This window comes from Anabrus simplex, chromosome 1 (genome assembly GCF_040414725.1).
Source record: "Anabrus simplex isolate iqAnaSimp1 chromosome 1, ASM4041472v1, whole genome shotgun sequence".
NCBI classification, from domain to species: Eukaryota; Metazoa; Arthropoda; class Insecta; order Orthoptera; family Tettigoniidae; genus Anabrus; species Anabrus simplex.
In genome coordinates, this window is record NC_090265.1 from 1,017,758,614 (window position 1) to 1,017,778,256 (window position 19,643).

General features: G+C 37.6%; 1 protein-coding gene across 2 annotated transcripts in view; it reads right to left on the reverse strand.

Moving 5' to 3' along the window:
* Positions 1-19,643, reverse strand: part of LOC136857904 (probable ATP-dependent RNA helicase DHX34) — a 330,161-nt gene that overhangs the window by 86,025 nt on the left and 224,493 nt on the right. For both annotated transcript variants that reach the window (XM_067136960.2, XM_067136959.2), the window contains one exon: positions 13,664-13,842. In XM_067136960.2, coding sequence (XP_066993061.2) covers positions 13,664-13,842 — 179 coding nt within the window. The remainder of the gene's footprint in view (positions 1-13,663; positions 13,843-19,643) is intronic.

The window sequence follows — 19,643 nt, forward strand, 5'->3', positions numbered from 1 at the left end:
AGTCCCCCCCCGACGTCAACGAGGGGCTGGACTTATGGGGGACCCTTAAATACATATGGTGGTATAATGTCAGGGCCACTTTATTTACTAGGTTTTAGTTTCTTTACGGTTTTTGAATATTCATTTTCATTCATATTAAAAATAAGCAAAATATGAGGTGTTTCTAATACACAGTACTGCCATAAGTTGTCAATAAAATCTGAATGTGCCGTAGCATGATAACTGTGAATGAAGGAACGTGGCAACACTGTCCTCCACCAGGTCACCTGCACGACTCTGCCAGTAACCGGCCTGCAGTGTGCCAACAGCAGACAGCAGTGAAAGATGGAGTGGGGAGTGTATGAGAATCGTATCACTGTATTAGTATTATTTTGTTGTGGAAAGCGAGCTCAAGAATTTTTTTCTACGCTGAAACCTCTTGGTAACAATGAACGATCTGTGTTTCGGACAACAGCACGGCTTAAACAAACAGGTGAACTGCTGAACATGTCAGATCGGACCGTCCTAGGTGTGTACACAGGAAAGAAGTTGTGAATGCTGTTCGTACAAAGATCGATGCAATCCTTTGCATAAACAATTTTGTCTTGTGAAATGAATATATATTCACGAATTATGTCACGTATTTTGAATGATGATTTACATGATGGTGCATATAAAAGATACACACAGCATTTACTAACTAAAAAATTAAAGGAGATAAGCTGGGTTTGATCCCAGGCTTTGTTAACGGCTCATGGGGAGAGACAGTATCACGACATCCTATTCACAGATGAAAAAATATTCACTGTGGAAGTAATTTAACAAGCAAAACAATCATGTGTATGCACAGTCCTCCAAGGAAGCAAAGGAGAAAGTTCCATGTGTACAGTGTGGATATCACCCTGCTTCTGTCATAGTATGGTGGGTGGTTTCCTGGCGGGGAGCATCGGAGGTGCATTTTTGCTAAGTTGGAATAAAGACTTACGCAGCTGTCTACCACACAATGTTGGAAACGGTGATACCATGAACGAGTATCAATTCGAAGCTGTTTGAAAGGAAATTGTGGATTTTTCAGTAGGATAGCGCTCCTGCACACAAAGCAAAAACAACGCAGCAGTGGTTGGCAACCAATGTCCCACGGTTCATCGCTACTGCTGACTGGCCTAGTGGAAGTACGGACATCAATCTACTGGATTATTCTCAGTGGCATAAGATTGAGGCGATAGCATGTCAAAAACAGCACCACAATATTGAAATGTTAAAAAATCAATCATGTGAGCTGTCAAAAAAATCTACTGGACATGATTCGTGCAGCTCTTGATGAGCGGCCTCAATGTCTTTACCGCTGAGTTGATGCACATGGCGATCATTTTGAATAAGAGTATGTTCATTCTGTAGCTTTTTTGTTTTTTTCCCCGGAATATATGTACACTAATGTTCATAAAAACCAGAACACCTTGAAAGACCAGAGACACGAAGTTCATATTCACAGGACATGTGAATTAGTATGTTCTGAAAGAATGATTAGCATTTGAACCATGTCGGCCCTCAGGTTCAAGGTCCACATCGATATATCGACGCACCACTACCAATTGATAAAATGACCTTGTGGCTCTCGCTGTCGCTATAAACCGAAGGTAATGGATCAGTGTGACTTGAACAGACGTGCAGGATGCCTCGCAGACATATGCGAAAACCATACCGTCAAATGAGTGAGTTTGAAAGTGGGCGCATTATTGGCAATGAGAGAATTTGATGCATCCATCCGGGAAATAGCTGCTCATGTGGGACGAAGTGTGTTGGCAGTGCAACAAGTCTGTACTGAATGGTTCACAGAAGACCGTAGAACACGACGAGATGAGTTCTTTTCGCACCACGCCGACCACCCCCCAAACACCTCATCCGAATGGCATTGCAGGACAGATCTGCGTCCTCCTCGACTCTGGCGCAACAGTGGAACAGTGTAACACATCGTACACTATCAGGAGTGTCAGTATGTCGCTGTTTATTACGGTCTGGGTTACTGGCGCGTCATCCACTTCTCTGCCTACCTTTGACTAATGTGCATAAACATGCTAGACTAAAATAGTGTATGGAACGACGTCACTGGGGACAGGAATGGCAGCAGATAGTGTTTTCGGACGAATCCAGGCTCTGTTTGTTTGAAAATGATGGCCACATTTTGGCTAGCCACGGACATGGGGAGAGGCATTACAATGACTGCATTCGCATAAGACATACAGCGCCAATTTCATGCTTTTTTTTTTTTTTTCAAAACTGTCCTGTTGACATACATGGCTTATGGCTGGGAGTAATCTGAAATTATGTGTCACGGAAGTTACCACCACAAAATGTGTAATAGAAGTGTAACTCTAGCAACCGAGCAGCCATTGGTGGATGGTCATGACCGAGAGACATATCTATGATCACTGAATGAAAAATGAATTTAGCACTATTAGCCGCAGTGGAATCTATTACTGTGCTTTAATTTAGCACTGTCCTGTCTTGTTCTAGTGTAAAGTCTTTGCTGCCAATCAATGACGCAAAACTCAACTTCACTGAAGCTAACAGCTTGCCCCTTGAAGGTGCAATATACTCGGTCGTTGAGATTTCAAGGTCATTTTCTCTTATCATGCAACTTTCTCCAACTGACCCGTGGCGAGGGCTCTTATCTCTGTTGGAAATCACATTCCGTACACAAGGGATGACAAAGAACATTTTCAGGTCTGGGGAATACACGATCGTACTAAGCGGTAAAGGCAAAAAATCGTGACATGTTAAGTGAGGTACTTTTTATACAGATTTAATACAATGGGCATCGGGACTTTAAATTTACGACTGCTAAGCGGGAAAACGTGTTAATGAGGAATGTACTAACGAGGTTTCACTGTATATACGCAGAGTAGAGTTTGTATTCCCCATTATTAATCATTAAGACAGATTCTTAACATCTTCCATTGACTTTAAGGTATACAGTAAAACCTCGATTATCCGTTCTGCAGATTATCAGTCGCCAAAAAAAAAAACTCCACTTTTTAAAACGCAACAGTCGCTCCAAAACTGAATGAGCATACTCTTAATGTCAATAATAATAATTAAATAATAATAATAATAATAATAATAATAATAATAATAATAATAATAATAATAATAATAATAATAATAATAATAATAATAATAATAATAATAATAATAATAATAATAATAATAATAATAATAATAATAATAATAATAATAATAATAATAATAATAATAATAATAATAATAATAATAATAATAATAATAATAATAATAATAATAATAATAATAATAATAATAATAATAATAATAATAATAATAATAATAATAATAATAATAATAATAATAATAATAATAATAATAATAATAATAATAATAATAATAATAATAATAATAATAATAATAATAATAATAATAATAATAATAATAATAATAATAATAATAATAATAATAATAATAATAATAATAATAATAATAATAATAATAATAATAATAATAATAATAATAATAGGTTTTACGTCCAACTAACCACTTTGATGGTTTTCGGAGATGCCAAAATTTTATCTCGCAGGAATTCTTTTACGTGCCAGTAAATCTACCAACACGAGGCTGACGTATCTGAGCACCTTCAAATACCACCGGACTGACCTAGGATCGAACCTGCTAAGTTGGGGTCATGAGGCCATCGCCTCAACAGTCTGAGCCACTCAGCCCGGCTCTTGACGTCAAGGTATCTTGATACATTATCCTGTTTTGGAACGACTGTACAGTGACTCTCCGACTCCTGAGTTCACGATCACAACGTACAGTAACGTACAGGTTGCGGCGAGTTCCGACAGTTTGCATGGATTACATAAAATCAGCTTCATGGTCCGTATCGCACTTCAATAGATTCACAATGAAGTATTTATTTATTTTCCACCTAGTCGATACAATGATTGCCTAAGGCAATTTTTATTGGTCAAAAGTGGTACATGTTTCGTATATTATCAACATCTTCAGCCACATAACACAGTTTAGATTAAAAATATAAAATTGACAAAGTAATGCTTAAGAGGAAGTGTCCTTGAAATTAACATAAGATTGACAAGATTAAAACAAACAAATAACTCAAGAGAAAATATATAAATTATTTCTACAATAGAAAGCAGTCGTCAAGGAAACACTTGTACAATATTCCATAGAGAAATTGTCCTAATAAATATTCTTTTCTTAATAATCCATGAAAAAAGATCAATTTATAAATTAAAAATTATACATTTTATAAGTAATTATCGAAATGAAGAAATCCTGATATCACAGTGCGGCTCTTATTATTAATGTAGATGAAAATATAACTAATTCCTAGTTGTCAAATCTTATTAAGCCTGCTTTCCTTTGGAACAGTAACTCCTGTCATTCTTTCACAGTTTTGCGCCGGGTGTAATATTGATGATGCGTTCTTCCTTGTTCTTGCACCTGAGGAGGAGGAGGAGGAGCGGGGGATATAGGTGTGTCAAGAACTTCCTTGCTGTCACCTATAGCTTCAACTGAGGAGGAACAAGTTGTAGGGCTATCTGTAGGTGGAGAAATTCCAGTTCTTTTTTCTTGATCCTTCTCAAGCATTTTCAAATATACTAGAATTTGATAATATAATGGATTCTTATATTCTACAGCCTAGACCAACTTGTAAAGAAAAATGATAACCTTAATGAGGCTGTAGAATATAAGAATCCATTATATTATCAAATTCTAGTATATTTGAAAATGCTTGAGAAGGATCAAGAAAAAAGAACTGGAATTTCTCCACCTACAGATAGCCCTACAACTTGTTCCTCCTCAGTTGAAGCTATAGGTGACAGCAAGGAAGTTCTTGACACACCTATATCCCCCGCTCCTCCTCCTCCTCCTCAGGTGCAAGAACAAGGAAGAACGCATCATCAATATTACACCCGGCGCAAAACTGTGAAAGAATGACAGGAGTTACTGTTCCAAAGCAAAGCAGGCTTAATAAGATTTGACAACTAGGAATTAGTTATATTTTCATCTACATTAATAATAAGAGCCGCACTGTGATATCAGGATTTCTTCATTTCGATAATTACTTATAAAATGTATAATTTTTAATTTATAAATTGATCTTTTTTCATGGATTATTAAGAAAAGAATATTTATTAGGACAATTTCTCTATGGAATATTGTACAAGTGTTTCCTTGACGACTGCTTTCTATTGTAGAAATAATTTATATATTTTCTCTTGAGTTATTTGTTTGTTTTAATCTTGTCAATCTTATGTTAATTTCAAGGACACTTCCTCTTAAGCATTACTTTGTCAATTTTATATTTTTCATCTAAACTGTGTTATGTGGCTGAAGATGTTGATAATATACGAAACATGTACCACTTTTGACCAATAAAAATTGCCTTAGGCAATCATTGTATCGACTAGGTGGAAAATAAATAAATACTTCATTGTGAATCTAGTTTGCATGGACTCGCTAAAAGAAAACCAATGAAAGCATTTTCTTTAAAAGAACTGGACACATGACTTCATACATTTTTTACTATGTAATTTTAAGTTGTGTAAAAATTATTTAACATTTAACTGTTACGAAAGAAGAGGAATGTTATTCAAATTCAACAGTCACAAACTTTATTATCCATTCCATTGTTGATGAATAATGTAATGTAATGTGCCCTCTCCCAGCCCACAGAGCGTAGAGTACGGTATGCTGGTCATTTCTACTTCAGAATTATACCTACAACTTATTTGGTAGCGTGTAACATCTACGAGTACCGTACGTAGATCTTTCATATCGATTTCTGTCAAGGTTAAATATTTTCACCCCAGGCTACCGCATCGTAAAAATTTCACAATGCACAGCAATCAGAAACCAACCTAGCGGTCCGTCATAGTCAACCTCCGCTATTAGCAGACAGGTAGGCTACATTCTGTACTGTAGTGCAAAAGTAAGGAAATGTGAGAGTGACTGATAAAGCTGACATTTATTTTCCGTTCTAACAGCCGAGAAATGTTGAGATTGAAATCTGCATTAAAAAGAAAACGTGTAGTTTTAACCATACAAAATAAAGTTAATACAATCGAACGGTTAAAGAAAGGTGAACTAGTCTCAAATTCAGCATCAGAGCGGCGTGGGTGTGACAACAGTGCGGCACCTAATGAAGAATAATGACAAAGTGTTGCAGGTTGCGGCGAGTTCTGACAGTTCGCATGGACTCGCTAAAAGAAAACCAATGAAAGCATTTTCTTTAAAAGAACTGGATGTTGCATTATTCATGTGGTTTCAGCAAAAGTGAGGCAAAGGTGTACCTATTAGTGGTCCTATGATAACAAGGCAGGCACAAACTTTTCACGAAAAGATGGGGCTCTCAGGGTCTTCACCAGCGTCCAGTGGTTGGCTACAGAGTTTTAAGGACAGACGTAGCATTCGAGAATTAAACATCAAAGGAAAAAACTAAGTGGTGACAGCAGTGAAGAAGAAAACTTTAGATAAGAGTTTAAGCGCATAATTGAGAGATACAATTTTGTTCCAAGTCAAGTGTACAACGCCGATGAAATAAGACTTTACTGGAAGTGCCTACTCAGTAAAACACTAGCACCTGCTGAAGAGAAATCAGCTCCTGGTCACAAATCTAGTAAAGAGCGCGCTGCCATCTTGTGCTGTGCAAACGCTAGTGGTGACCATAAATTAAAATTAGTGTTGTTGGTAAAGCAAAAAATCTGTGTTCTTTCAAATGAACAGTGATGAAATATTTCCCAGTAGATTATTGTCATAACAAACCTGCATGGATGATATGCAATATTTTAGGACTTGGTTCCATAGTAAGTTCGTTCCGCAGGTTCGAGATTTCTTGGCGGCCAAAGGTTTGCCATTAAAAGCAGTCATTTTTCTTGATAACGCACCCTCTCACCCTGTTGATACAGAGTTGAAATCAGAGGATGGAAACATTTTTGTTTCCTATTTGCCACCTAATGTAACTTCATTAATTCAGCCGATGGACCAAGGCGCATTATAAGCGGGAATTGCTAGGACTCTTGCTTTCCGAATAAACGTTGATGGTTGAGTTCTGGAAAAAACTCACTCTTAACGAAGCGCTTTATCTTGCCCAGAAATCATGGGATCTAGTAATCGCTCAGAACATCACTTGATCGTGGAGAAAGTTATATATTGTTGTTGAAGAGCTCGCCGAAGATTTTTATGGGTTCACTGATGAAGATGAAAACGAGGGATTGATGATCAAAGATATCCTGGAGACTATTCAAAATAACATTCATTTTGGAGGAGTGGATGAAAGCAACATTGAGCAGTGGCTTCATACTGACGATGTATTGCTTGGGCATCACATTTTAACTGATGACAAAATAGTAAATAAAAGCGCGAACGGAAACTTGGTAGTCAGCTGCGAAGTGATGAGTGAAAGTGAGGGGGATGGGGAAGAAGAGTGCGTCACAAACAACCATGTACCGCTTCAGACCATACTGGAGTCAGCTGAATGTTAATGGAATTCTTGGAGCACGAGAACGATACGGGTTTTTCAGACATTCTTGTAATTAGAAAGCTCAGAATGGATATAAAAAAGAAAATGAGTTGTAGGAGAGTGCAAGAAAATAACGGATTTTTTAAAGCAGCTTAAATGACACCAGGTAAATTAATTATTTATGGTCTGCTGGTAATTTTTTTGCTAGTTGCTTTACACCGCACCAACACAGATAGGTCTTATGGCGATGATGGAATAGGAAAGGGCTAGGAGTGGGAAGGAAGCGGCCATGGCCTTAATTAAGGTACAGCCCCAGCATTTGTCTGGTGTGAAAATGGAAAACCACGGAAAACCATCTTCAGGGCTGCCGACAGTGGGGTTTGAACCCACTTTCTCCAGATGCTGCTGGTATTTTTTTTTTTTTTGCTTTATGTCTTACCGGCACAGATAGGTCTTATGGCGACGATGGGACAGGAAATGGCTAGGACTGGGAAGGAAGCGGCTGTGGCCTTAGTTAAGGTATAGCCCCAGCATTCGCCTGTTGTGAAAATGGGAAAACACGGAAAACCATCCTCAGGGCTGCCGACAGTGGGGTTCGAACCTGCTGGTAATTTAGGTGAATATTTAGTATGTATTGTTGTAGCTTTGACTACATTTTGGTTTTAAAGAGGGTTTTATGCATTGCATTTTAAGGTTATACGGTATGTATTTTATGTACTTTAAAGTCCATTAAAATTAGTAGTATGGATTATCCGGGTTTTTTAATTAGTCATTCACCCCTTCCCAGGCATTAGAACAGATAATCAAAGTTTTACTCTATACATATGTGTCGCTTTCATGTTTATTTAATTTTATATTGCTAGCTCTACCTACTCAGAAAGATGTGTGGTTCCTTTGTTGCTTTACACTTCCCGCCTGAGAAATATCCCTTCACCTTGTGCTTCTGTATGAAACTGTCTTTCTCAATTCTTCTTGTAAATTTAGCAACAGTACATGCACATGCCCTGTTTTTGGGTTGCATGAAACACCGTAATGTGCCTATGCCGACATTTCTTTTGAAATGCTAGTCTCTTACAGTGATCTTTGCGTGAAAGAATGGAAATTTGTACTGTAGCTAATGGCCATTATTTTGAACAAAACTGGTAAATATATTGTAACAGGAAATGCCCGTACTTTAAGTTTGAAGAGCATGAGATTGTACGCAGGGCATGTACAGCACATTAAACTGGAGTGGGTACAGAGAGTGAGAGGATTTGCTTTGAATTAAGTTCTGAAAGTTTTTAAAACTGTTTGTTTTATTATGAAAAGTAAATTTCATATCACCTCAGTACAGTAGAAGATGGATTGGGCACGACCTTTCTCCGCCCTGCAGCTGGCGATATCCCCCGATGTTCTGCTACTCCTCTCATCCTCACTATGGATCAGCTCTCAGCACCATGGAACCAAGTATACTCCAATGAGGGAAACTCTACAAGTTCTTGAAGTTCTAGAAATTCTTGAAGTTCTTGAAGGTCTTGAAAGTCTAGGAGTTTGGCTCGTCGAGATTACTCACTCGAAAGGATAGCGCGAACACACCCATTTAAGCCATTGGACACATTGGACGTATTAGTCTGAGGTATAATTTCTGACCTCACTTTAATCATTCCCATGAAAGGATAAGAAATAAATGCCCAGATGCCATGTCGAATGTCAATGAAATCAAAAACAAATGTTTCTTTAAGGCAAATAAACTGGTCACTTGAGAAAATAACGAAATTAACTTTCATGCGGTCGAATGTCAATAAAATCGAACCCGCATTCTTCTTAGTGAAGTTACACTTGACACAGATTATGAAATTGTTCACACGAAACAAATAGTTCACTTACAGTATGCTTTTAATGTTTGAAGAAGATAATACAATTATTTGTAGAATTTGCTTTACTATTGTTTTGCATGTCTTTACAAAGTTTATTCTACACTGCTATGACACTATGAATGGCAATTACTTCACTCTGGTAGAAGACGTTAAATGCTTTACATGTGAAATTAGTTGAGTTCACACGCAATGTTATGTAGGTATATGAAAAGAAGTAGCACTATTAGACTATTAATGTAGGAGTGAAATTAGTTCCGTTCACTCACACTGTCCTGTTTATGTTCAAACATGAATAATAATACTGGTAAGACTTTATAATAATTTGATAGTGAAAATTAGTTCTGTTCACTAATAGTCCTGGGTTCATTTAAAGATACCGTGAAATAATTTATTTCACATGTGAAGTTTTCCTAACATTCAAATTCCATTTGAAAAATACAAGCCCTGATACACTGTTCAATATTCTAAGTTTCCCATCTGCAGAAATATTTCAATCACTTTAAGATATTCAAAGTATTGCACGTCTCAATTCTATGACTAAGTTTGCAAGACCCTTGAAATGTTTCAAAGTTCTTCTCACCATAATTTTGCAGAGTTGACTGTAGACTTCGATTCCATAATGTCACATTTCAGCACCAACTTCCGTCAGCAAACCGTCCTGTTTCGACTGTGGGACAAGACTGGGTCGTGTCAAATTTATGCTTCTCTTTTATAACAAAGTCAGGAAGATTTAAGCTGTTTTATTTCTCTAAATATCTTCCTTAATTCGAGGTGGATATTAATGAAACTTGGTGGTATTGAAGATATTAAAATGTTGTATGTGTTGATGTTATTCTTATATTCAGATCATAATTTGAATATGAGTTATTCATGTTCGAAGGTTTGGAAGGTTCTATGGATGACGCAACTTAGCCTTGGCGAACTGGAGCTGGCTCTTACGTCACTCGCAACATGTTTGCTGTAGCCGGCTGCTCTGTTGGCATGCGGCACATATTTTAAGTTTAAAATAGTTCAACTTTGATGCTGGACCAGCGTTTCTGGTACAATATACATACAGCTAGGCTAGGCACACAACTGTGTACTTTTATTTTGTGTAAATAGGCATTATTTCACTTTAAGAAAAAAAAAACAACTTGGTGTTAGAAAACCACTTTCTGGCCATTGATGGGAGCTCAGTAGGGGTTACATTTTTTAGCCACTGTCAGCACTTCCATTCTTTGAAAATGGTGCCCCAGTTGCATATCACATATCAGAAACATTCACAATAGTAATTTTAGGCACTTCACCTGGTATATAAAATACAATAAGAACAAACAATTGCAAGAATAAACATCAAAGACAGGAAGAAGGAAGGGAGAGGCTAGTGTGGATGGAGCCAGGAATAGAAAGGAAAGAGAAGGACAAACATCAAAGTGATATTTCCTGAAAGGAAATAACCGTCATCTTGGAAAAAACCTTAAACATTCGTATTTAACAGAGCTGTAATTCACAAAGGTGCATATTCTCTGCTGTGGAAGATCTGATGCTTAGCAGTACCTCAGTGCTGTAGCACATTAAACCAGCTTTGCACCAACATCTCATCTTCATATAGTTTACACAATAAATAAACATCTTCCCTACCAAAAATTAATTCTCGAAACTTTTGTTTTCCAATGGCAGATTTTGGATTTATTTTATTAACCTTTTTGCACCCCAATACAACTTTGGCATGTTTTCAAACTGCTGATCAGTGCAGTTGATTCTCGGGACAGTAAAACCTTGTTAATTCAAAGTTGTTGGGATGCAAAAATCGGACTTCGAATTACGTGATTTTGAATTAACCACCAACTCATAATTCAGAAATGCCAACCCTTGCCATGTCAAAAAATATTGTAAGACCCGTTACTGCATGCAATTAACCTTGATTCACAGTTTAAACTTGTCAACTGCCATGAAAAAAAAAAATCCGAAATGTATCCAAGGTGCATTTACAGTATTCAAATGGTTAATTTCACCGGCACGGGGGCTGGGTGTATGTGTCGTATTCATCATCATTTCATCCTCATCACGACGCTCAGGTCGCCTACGGGTGTCAAATCAAAAGACCTGCACCTGGCGAGCCAAACATGTCCTCAGACACTCCCAGCACTAAAAACCATACGCCATTTTTCATTTCACCAATGATGGTTAAAATTCCCGTCCCTGCCAGGAATCGAACCCAGGACCCCTGTGACCAAAGGCCAGCACGCAAAACATTTAGCCATGGAGCCAAACAGTATTCAAACAATGCACTTGGATAACTCACTGACAAACATAACCTCACGCAACAAAAGAAAAAACAGCATGATTCAAAGATGAGGAGAAATCTATGCTGGCTTCCCTGTGCAAGTTCTTTATTCATTGGATTACTGTACTGATGCACTTTAGATGCCCTGTACTTGCACAGAAAGTACCCGATGCCCTTAAAACATTGTGTCTTACAGAACTTTCCTATGACGAGGGGAGAAAGTCTCTTGCTTTTGTCTGCATTACAACACAGAACAGTGATTCTATCCTTGTACAATTTCCGCCATGGCACTTCTCTCGTAATTCAGAAAAGCCAACCCGTGCCACGCCACAAAGTATTCTAAGACCCATTAATGCATAAAGTTACCTTCATTCACAGTTTAAACCTTTCAAATGCCATGGAAGAAACTATTTCCAAAATGTATCCAACAAGGTGCATTAAAATTATTCAAACGAAATAAAATGAAATGGCGTATGGCTTTTAGTGCCGGGATGTGTCCGAGGACTTCGGCTTGCCAGGTGCAGGTCTTTTGATTTGACACCCGTAGGCGACCTGCGTGCCGTGATGAGGATGAAATGAAGATGAAGAAGACACATACACCCAGTCCCCATGCCAGGGGAATTAACCAGTTATGGTTAAAATTCCCGACACTGCCAGGAATCGAACCCGGGACCCCTGTGGCCAAAGGCCAGCATGCTAACCATTTAGCCATGGAGCCGGACAATTATTCAAATAATGTACTTGGATAAATCACTGGCAAACATAACCTCACGCAATGAAAGAAACAAACACTTTTCAAAAACGAGGACAAATAATGCTGACTCCCTTGTAAAAATTCTTTATTTTTGGATTACTGTACTGTTTCCATTTTTAAAGATGCTCTGTATATGCATGGAAAGTGCCCGACGCCCTTAGAACATCTTGGCTTATTGAACTTTCCTATGAAGAGGGGAGGAAGTCTCTCGCTTCCATGTGCATTGCAAGACCGTACAATGACCCCCATTCTTCTACGATTTCCTAGCTGGCATTTCTTTCCCTTGAAACGATAAGTCCGTTTGGGCTTGGCATTAAAGAAAACGCAGTTCATCAGTATTGACAATATTGTTCAGTGCATATGAAGTGTTAATATGAGCCACACTTTTTCGCCAACTGTCGGCATCGCCAGTGTTCGCGGATTCTGCTTCCCTGCACACTGCCTGCTATGTGATATTGTGGCATTCTTTAAAGTTCTCAATACAAAAGAATTACTATTTTATTTGAACTTAGCAAATATGAAGCACACTGTACACACACCAAAGTGAGTGAAAGTATGGAAAGCTACCCCTGCAGTTCCGGAAGATGCGCTATATCATGACGCGGATAAATTTTGAATTTAAATTACTCTGTAAAATACTATTTTTTAAATGTAAAGGCAGTTTTGAATTAAAGGTCTGAATTTCGGTAATGGGATCCACATTGTTCTTCTAATAACGAATTATCTGTATTTCAAATTAAACAATTTAAATAATAAAAGCCGTACCTAATGTTTCTGGGAACGAGAGCTTCTTCAAATTGGGCGGGATTTTGAATGATCGGATTTTGAATTATCGAGGTTCTACTGTATATCAGGAGATGATCCTAGTCCATTGCAGAATACTGCTGCTTGCATATTATATCAGGGACAACTATTAAAATAGTTGATTCGATGAAAATGTGCCACAAGATAGTCATAACCAGTATCAAGATGAAAATTTGCTATGCTTTCCACCCTTGATTTACTTTAATTGGTTTCCCAAGTGGAATCTATATTTCTCCATTGTTCATAGTTTGGTAAGGCAGATGTCCTGGTTGAATTTCTCATGTTTAGAGCTACACTAATACCTAAATGGTTTCATATTTTGATAGTAGTGTTGTGGTCTGATGTGTAGCTCCTTTCTTGGTCATCAGCTGTTTCACTTTCAATCAGCCCTACATGAGCTGGTAGTACCTCTCTCCTAATGTAAAGTGACTAACAATTTCCTGTACCATATACAGTGTAATTTCCTATGGGGTACAACACAATAACAAAGAAGAGTTGGTACTTACAAATAACACAAGACCTGATGTTTAGAGCTGATAGGTGATGAAGTGGAGGCTGAATCCTCAGGAGTAACTATGTCCGAGTCTTGCAATTGCAGTACCTGTGGATGGTTTCCAAAGAACCCCATAGGATGGAGGGAAACATATGGCTTGTCCTTCGTGTGATATAACTGTTCTGCAACAGACTGAAATAAAATAACCACAAGTAAGAAAAATGAAAAATTATTTATTACAATTTGTTTTACGTCGCACCGACACAGGTAGGTCTTATGGCGAAGATGGGACAGGAAAGGGCTAGGAGTGGAAATGAAGTGGCCGTGACCTTCACTGAGGTACAGCCCCAGCATTTGCCCGATGTGAAAATGTGAAAACCTGGAAAACCATATTGAGGGCTGTCGATAGTGGGGTTCGAACCCACTATCTCCCAAATGCAAACTAATAGCTGTGAGCCCCTAACTGCAAAGCCACTTGCTCGGTAAAACAAAAAAGTGTACAATATACTATCATGTAAGACATAATTATGAAAGACATGTGTGAATTGTTGTTTCTAATGGATATTTCTTCTGATTCCACTGTACCATATGATGTTGAAGTTAAATTTCTTAAATCTAAACAAACATAGATAAGAACTTCAGAGTATAATTTTGTATTTCTCCTAATCCAAGAGAACACTTTTTCCTCAGGATTTCATGTGGAAAATCAAGGGTCATTTTGCATTCACGACCTAACAGTAATGAACGCAACTGGCAGCTACTGGCTGTTAACAGCAGCTACCACAGCAAACACCTTGCTTCCCTCCCCTGCATTACTAGCCGCTGAAGCTGGCCAAAGCTGGCAAGCTAGAGGTGTGTCTAGTGGCAACCAGTTGTACTTAAAGCTTTACAGAAGTAACATCTTTATAGAGAAGAGGAATATTTTCATGATGCATCGTCGCATTGGAGACACATGTGGAACATGTATTACCAGCAAGTTTTCAATGGGTTCTCATCAATATTATGATGCCAATTTTAAGTTAATGGCTATTAAACACAAGGAAATGAGAAATAACTGTGCAGCCACAAGAAAATAAGGCAAAATGAAGCCAAAGTTCTATGTTGGCACACAGACAAAAGTAGCTTAAAATAATGTGTACTCTACAAGAAAGGCATTTAGAGGCCTGCAGCAAGGACGCTTTATAAAGATGCTGAAGATGAAATTGTGAGGTATGTGTGTGAAAACCACAAGGAGGGAATGGCCATAACACAAGATGCGATATCAATACAGGCTTGCAAAGTGGAGCAACAAAGAGGAATTCCCGAAACTTTTAAAGGTAGTAATGGATAGAACACAAGAATGAAGTAAAGTAATGGGCTAGAGTTGTGGTGTCACATAATCCTCGCATCTGCTAGATGCATTCAAAGGGAAACTCATCATGTTCCAGTGATATGGAATAAAGCTGCGAAAGCAAAATTCTTATTTGACTGGACAGATTGGCAATGCTGATGAGACACCAGTTTACTTTGATATGCATTCTAACACTACGGTAGAAGACAAAGGGGCAGAAAGAGTATTGATACGTATTACAGGAAATGAAAAATCACGTATCCCAGTGATGTGGGTAGATGTGGCAGTTGGAAACATTAGGACGGATTTGTCTCTGTGTATTCACTATGTGAGGGTGCAGATGAGAATGAAGTTGACAAGTGTTATGAAGCATTGAGAGATATCGTAGTCAGGGTGAACAGCAGGGACAGGATAGTGCTAATGGGTGATTTCAATGTGAGAGTTGGAAATAGAACTGAAGGATACGAAAGGGTGATTGTTAAATGTGGGGAAGATATGGAAGCTAATACGAATGGAAAGCGTTTGCTTGACTTCTGTGCTAGTATGGGTTTAGCAGTTACGAATACATTTTTCAAGCATAAGGCTATTCACTGCCACATATGGGAGGGTAGGGGCACCAGATCCATAATATACTATATGTTAACCAACTTCAAATTCAGGAAATCCGTTAGGAATGCTCAGGTTTTTCGGGGATTTTGCGATGATATAGACCACCGTCTGATCTGTAGTGAACTAAGTATCTGTAGACCTAGGATAGAGAACGTGAAATCTATCTGCAAACAAATAAGGGTAGAAAATCTCCAGGACGAGGAAATTAGACAGAAATACATGGATATGGTTAGTGAGAAGTTCCGAACAGTGGACAGTAAGCACGTTCAGGATATAGAAAGAGAATGAGTGGCATACAGGGACGCTGTAGTGGAAACAGCGAGGGAATGCCTAGGAACGACTGTGTGTAAAGATGGGAAAAAGCGAACATCTTGGTGGAATGATGAAGTGAGTGCAATTTGTAAACATAAAAAGAAAGCTTATCAGAAATGGCTCAAAACTAGGGCTGATGCTGACAGAGAATTGTATGTAGATGAAAGAAACAGAATGAAACAAATAGCTGTTGAATTCAAAAAGGAGTCATGGGAAGATTTTGGTAATAACCTGGAAAGGCTAGGTCAAGCAGCAAGGAAACCTTTCTGGACAGTAATAATCTTAGGAAGGGTGGGAAAAAGGAAATGAACATTGTTTTGAGTAATTCAGGTGAACTCATAATAGATCCCAGGGAATCACTGGAGAGATGGAAGGAATATTTTGAACATCTTCTCAACATTCAGGCTGCAAGCCTCTGTGAATTTACTAAACATCGCCACAATCCTCTATTTGCAACTAGTGATGTGGCGTCATTTAGTCCTATACCTCTTATCTTTAAATCATAAAAACTGAGTCTAACTATCATCATCTTGGTATCCATTTACTTCTCTTACCCTCCATAACAGAGTCCATTATTCTCCTATTTAACCTATCTTCCTTGAATCAAGGTGCAGTAAAGCTAATTCAGTGAGCTCGCAGTTGCAATCAACAGTATTCTCTAAGAAGGAAGTCACCTCTCGGATGAAACTATCTTTAGATCAGTCTGTTTTCAGACCAATGTTGCTTTATGGGACCGAAAGCTTGGTGGACTCAGGATATCTTATTCATAAGTTAGAAGTAACAGACATGAAAGTAGTGAGAATGATTGCTGGTACAAACAGGTGGGAACAATGACAGGAGGGTACTTGGAATGAGGAGATAAAGGCTAAGTTAGGAATGAACTCAATGGATGAAGCTATGCGCATAAACCAGCTTGGGTGGTGGGGTCGTGTGAGGCGAATGGAGGATGATAGGTTAAATAGGAGAATAATGGACTCTGTTATGAAGGGTAAGAGAAGTAAATGGATACCAAGTTGATGATAGTTGGACTCAGTTTCTAATGATTTAAAGATAAGAGGTATAGGACTAAATGACGCTACAGCACTAGTTGCAAATAGAGGATTGTGGCAATGTTTAGTAAATTCACAGAGGCTTGCAGCCTGAACGCTTAAAGGCATAACGGTCTATAATGATGTATGTATTCATTTAAGATTATGATTTCATAAAGATTACATTCTTTGAAAGGATATTCAGATAAGTGGCATTGATCAGATATCTCCAGTGACAGTTATTCGGAAATAGTGAGAGAGAAGGGGGGAGAGGAATAAGAAAGGAACACATACAATAGGATGAACACAATGGCAGGCCAGTGTGGGAAAGAGGGAGCAACAAAAATAGGAGATAAGGACAAACATGGACGCAAAAGGACAAAGACTGTTTAACTTTCTTATCTCCCCCTCTCTGACTTGATTTGACACTTGTTTGTTCCTTTCGTATATTTATATTATTTGGAACTAGGCAGAATTTACATGATATTAGTGTGTGTTTATTTTTTCTCATATAAAATTTGTTACTCATTATACAAGTAATAGAATTATGACTTTATAAATATAATATTCTGTGAAAGGATGTTTAGATCAGTGGCAGTGATTTAGAAGCCTTCAATGACAGCTCCAATGAATGTAATTTGAAAATTAGCTAGGATTTCCATGACATTTGTGTGTGTTTATTTGTTTTTCAAATTACTGCAATTCAATGCAAATATTTCATGAAGATGACAGTCTGTGGAAGGATGTTCATATTAGTGCGAACAGAAAATACTGTTTAATAACCCACTGGTCTAATATGAAAGGCTTCTAATAACATTTGTTTTAGAAAGAGTGTGATCTGCAATAATAGTTTCCTATTTTTATTGGCCTCCGTGGAAATGTTTTGAATTTTTTGCTGGCTGGTGTTTTTCACACCTTCAGTGGACTGTTGTTATTTTATCATCTACAGCAGAAAAGGTTTTCATATTTATTCTCTCGTGCTTTTAACACCTTTTAATATTCCCCTCTCATCTTTAGAAATGGTAGATAGTTTTCATTGTACCCGCGGATACACAACGTAAAATGCCATCATGTCGGAAAAATACATATCGAGTGTTTCCATATATCTGTTGGATAGTTTTTATTAGTGTATTCAGTAGTAAGTTTTCTCGTTTAACACATTTTTTTTCCTTGTCCCCTGCAGAAATGTCTTAACGAGGTTTTACTGTATACTGGATATTGAACAGATGAAATTGCATACATTTTATGATATCTCTTATTCAAATTAGCTTAGCTGTCTGAAAATGATAGAACTTTAAATTATTTAGATTTAACAATTACTAGAAATTCTGGTCATTTCAATTTTCCAATTTTCAGAAAAGCTACTCAAACAGATACTATTATCAGAAACGACTCCAACCATCCAGGTCAACATAAAAAGGCAACATTTTACAGTTTAATTAATAGAGCTATGAACATACGTATGTCTAAGAAGAATTATAATAGAGAGATAAATATAATCCACCAAATTGCTCGTAACAATGGATATTCCAGAACATTTATTAATAGAATGATAAATAAAATGAAAAATGAACCAAAAACCCTTAGGTTGTCAGGTTTGGTACTGGCCACCCAACCCGTGGCCAGAGAGTCGCAGGTCGTACCACGTTCTGTCACCTACGGTAGTAGGATTTCTCCTGACCTGACCATTAAAATAATAAATACATTTAATTTTTTTTAATTTAGTAATAAATAAATAAAAAATTTAGAGGTATTAATTACCACGTACATGCAGAAAAAACTCCTCTAGTGAATAATCCCCGCACCCTAATTTTAGGAAGGGAAATTTTGAAAAAAGTTTATTTTTTGTATTTGTATAGCTTTGTTAAAAATTTATACTGTAAACTGTAAATACTACAGTACAATAAATTATAGTGAAACTCTGTTAAGAAGTTTTTCAAAGGACTGCAAAAAAAAAAAAAAAAAACTTCTTAAGGAGGAAACTTCTTAAAAGGAGTAATGCCCAAAAACTTATTCTGTACTTTGAAATACATGTGAAACACACAGCCAACAGATTTCCACAGATGCCAACTGAAATAGGCCGATATATAAGAGCTGCTAACAGGAAGCCACAATATAAAAATTCGATTATCATGACAATATTTTTAGAGATAAAGTAAAATAATTGAACATACCGTATTATAAATATAATTGATAAGAGAAGGGAACATATTATATAAAAACGTTGCAAAGTTTGCTTATTTTAGCAGGCAGAATCATTTCCTTCCACGCTTTCCTTTCCTCCGCTCTTACACTCTCTGCTTCGCCACAAATTGTTTTGTAAACGATGCCGGCTCGATTTTTAAAGCGGTCCAGCCACCCATTTGACGCGGTAAAAGGTACCCTTAATTTGCATGCCCCTTTCTCCTGCACAATAGTCCCACTGAAAGGTATGTTTAAACTTCGCTGCTGTTTAAACCATATTAGCAGAGCTTGTTCTATTTCAGCGTACTTTTCAGATTTAACTTCCTTAAAATTTGCTGAAGTATTCCCTGCAGAAGCGAAGATCTCTTCTTTCTTCGCTATAATGCCGTTCAAATTAGATGGCGGCATCCCCAGCTCCTTTGCCAAAGCAACACGGGAAAGTGTAGATGACTCCACTTTCCTTATTATCTCCACTTTGTCTTTTATTGTTAGTGCCTTTCGCTTGATCTCTTTCCTCTGAGTTCCGCTCA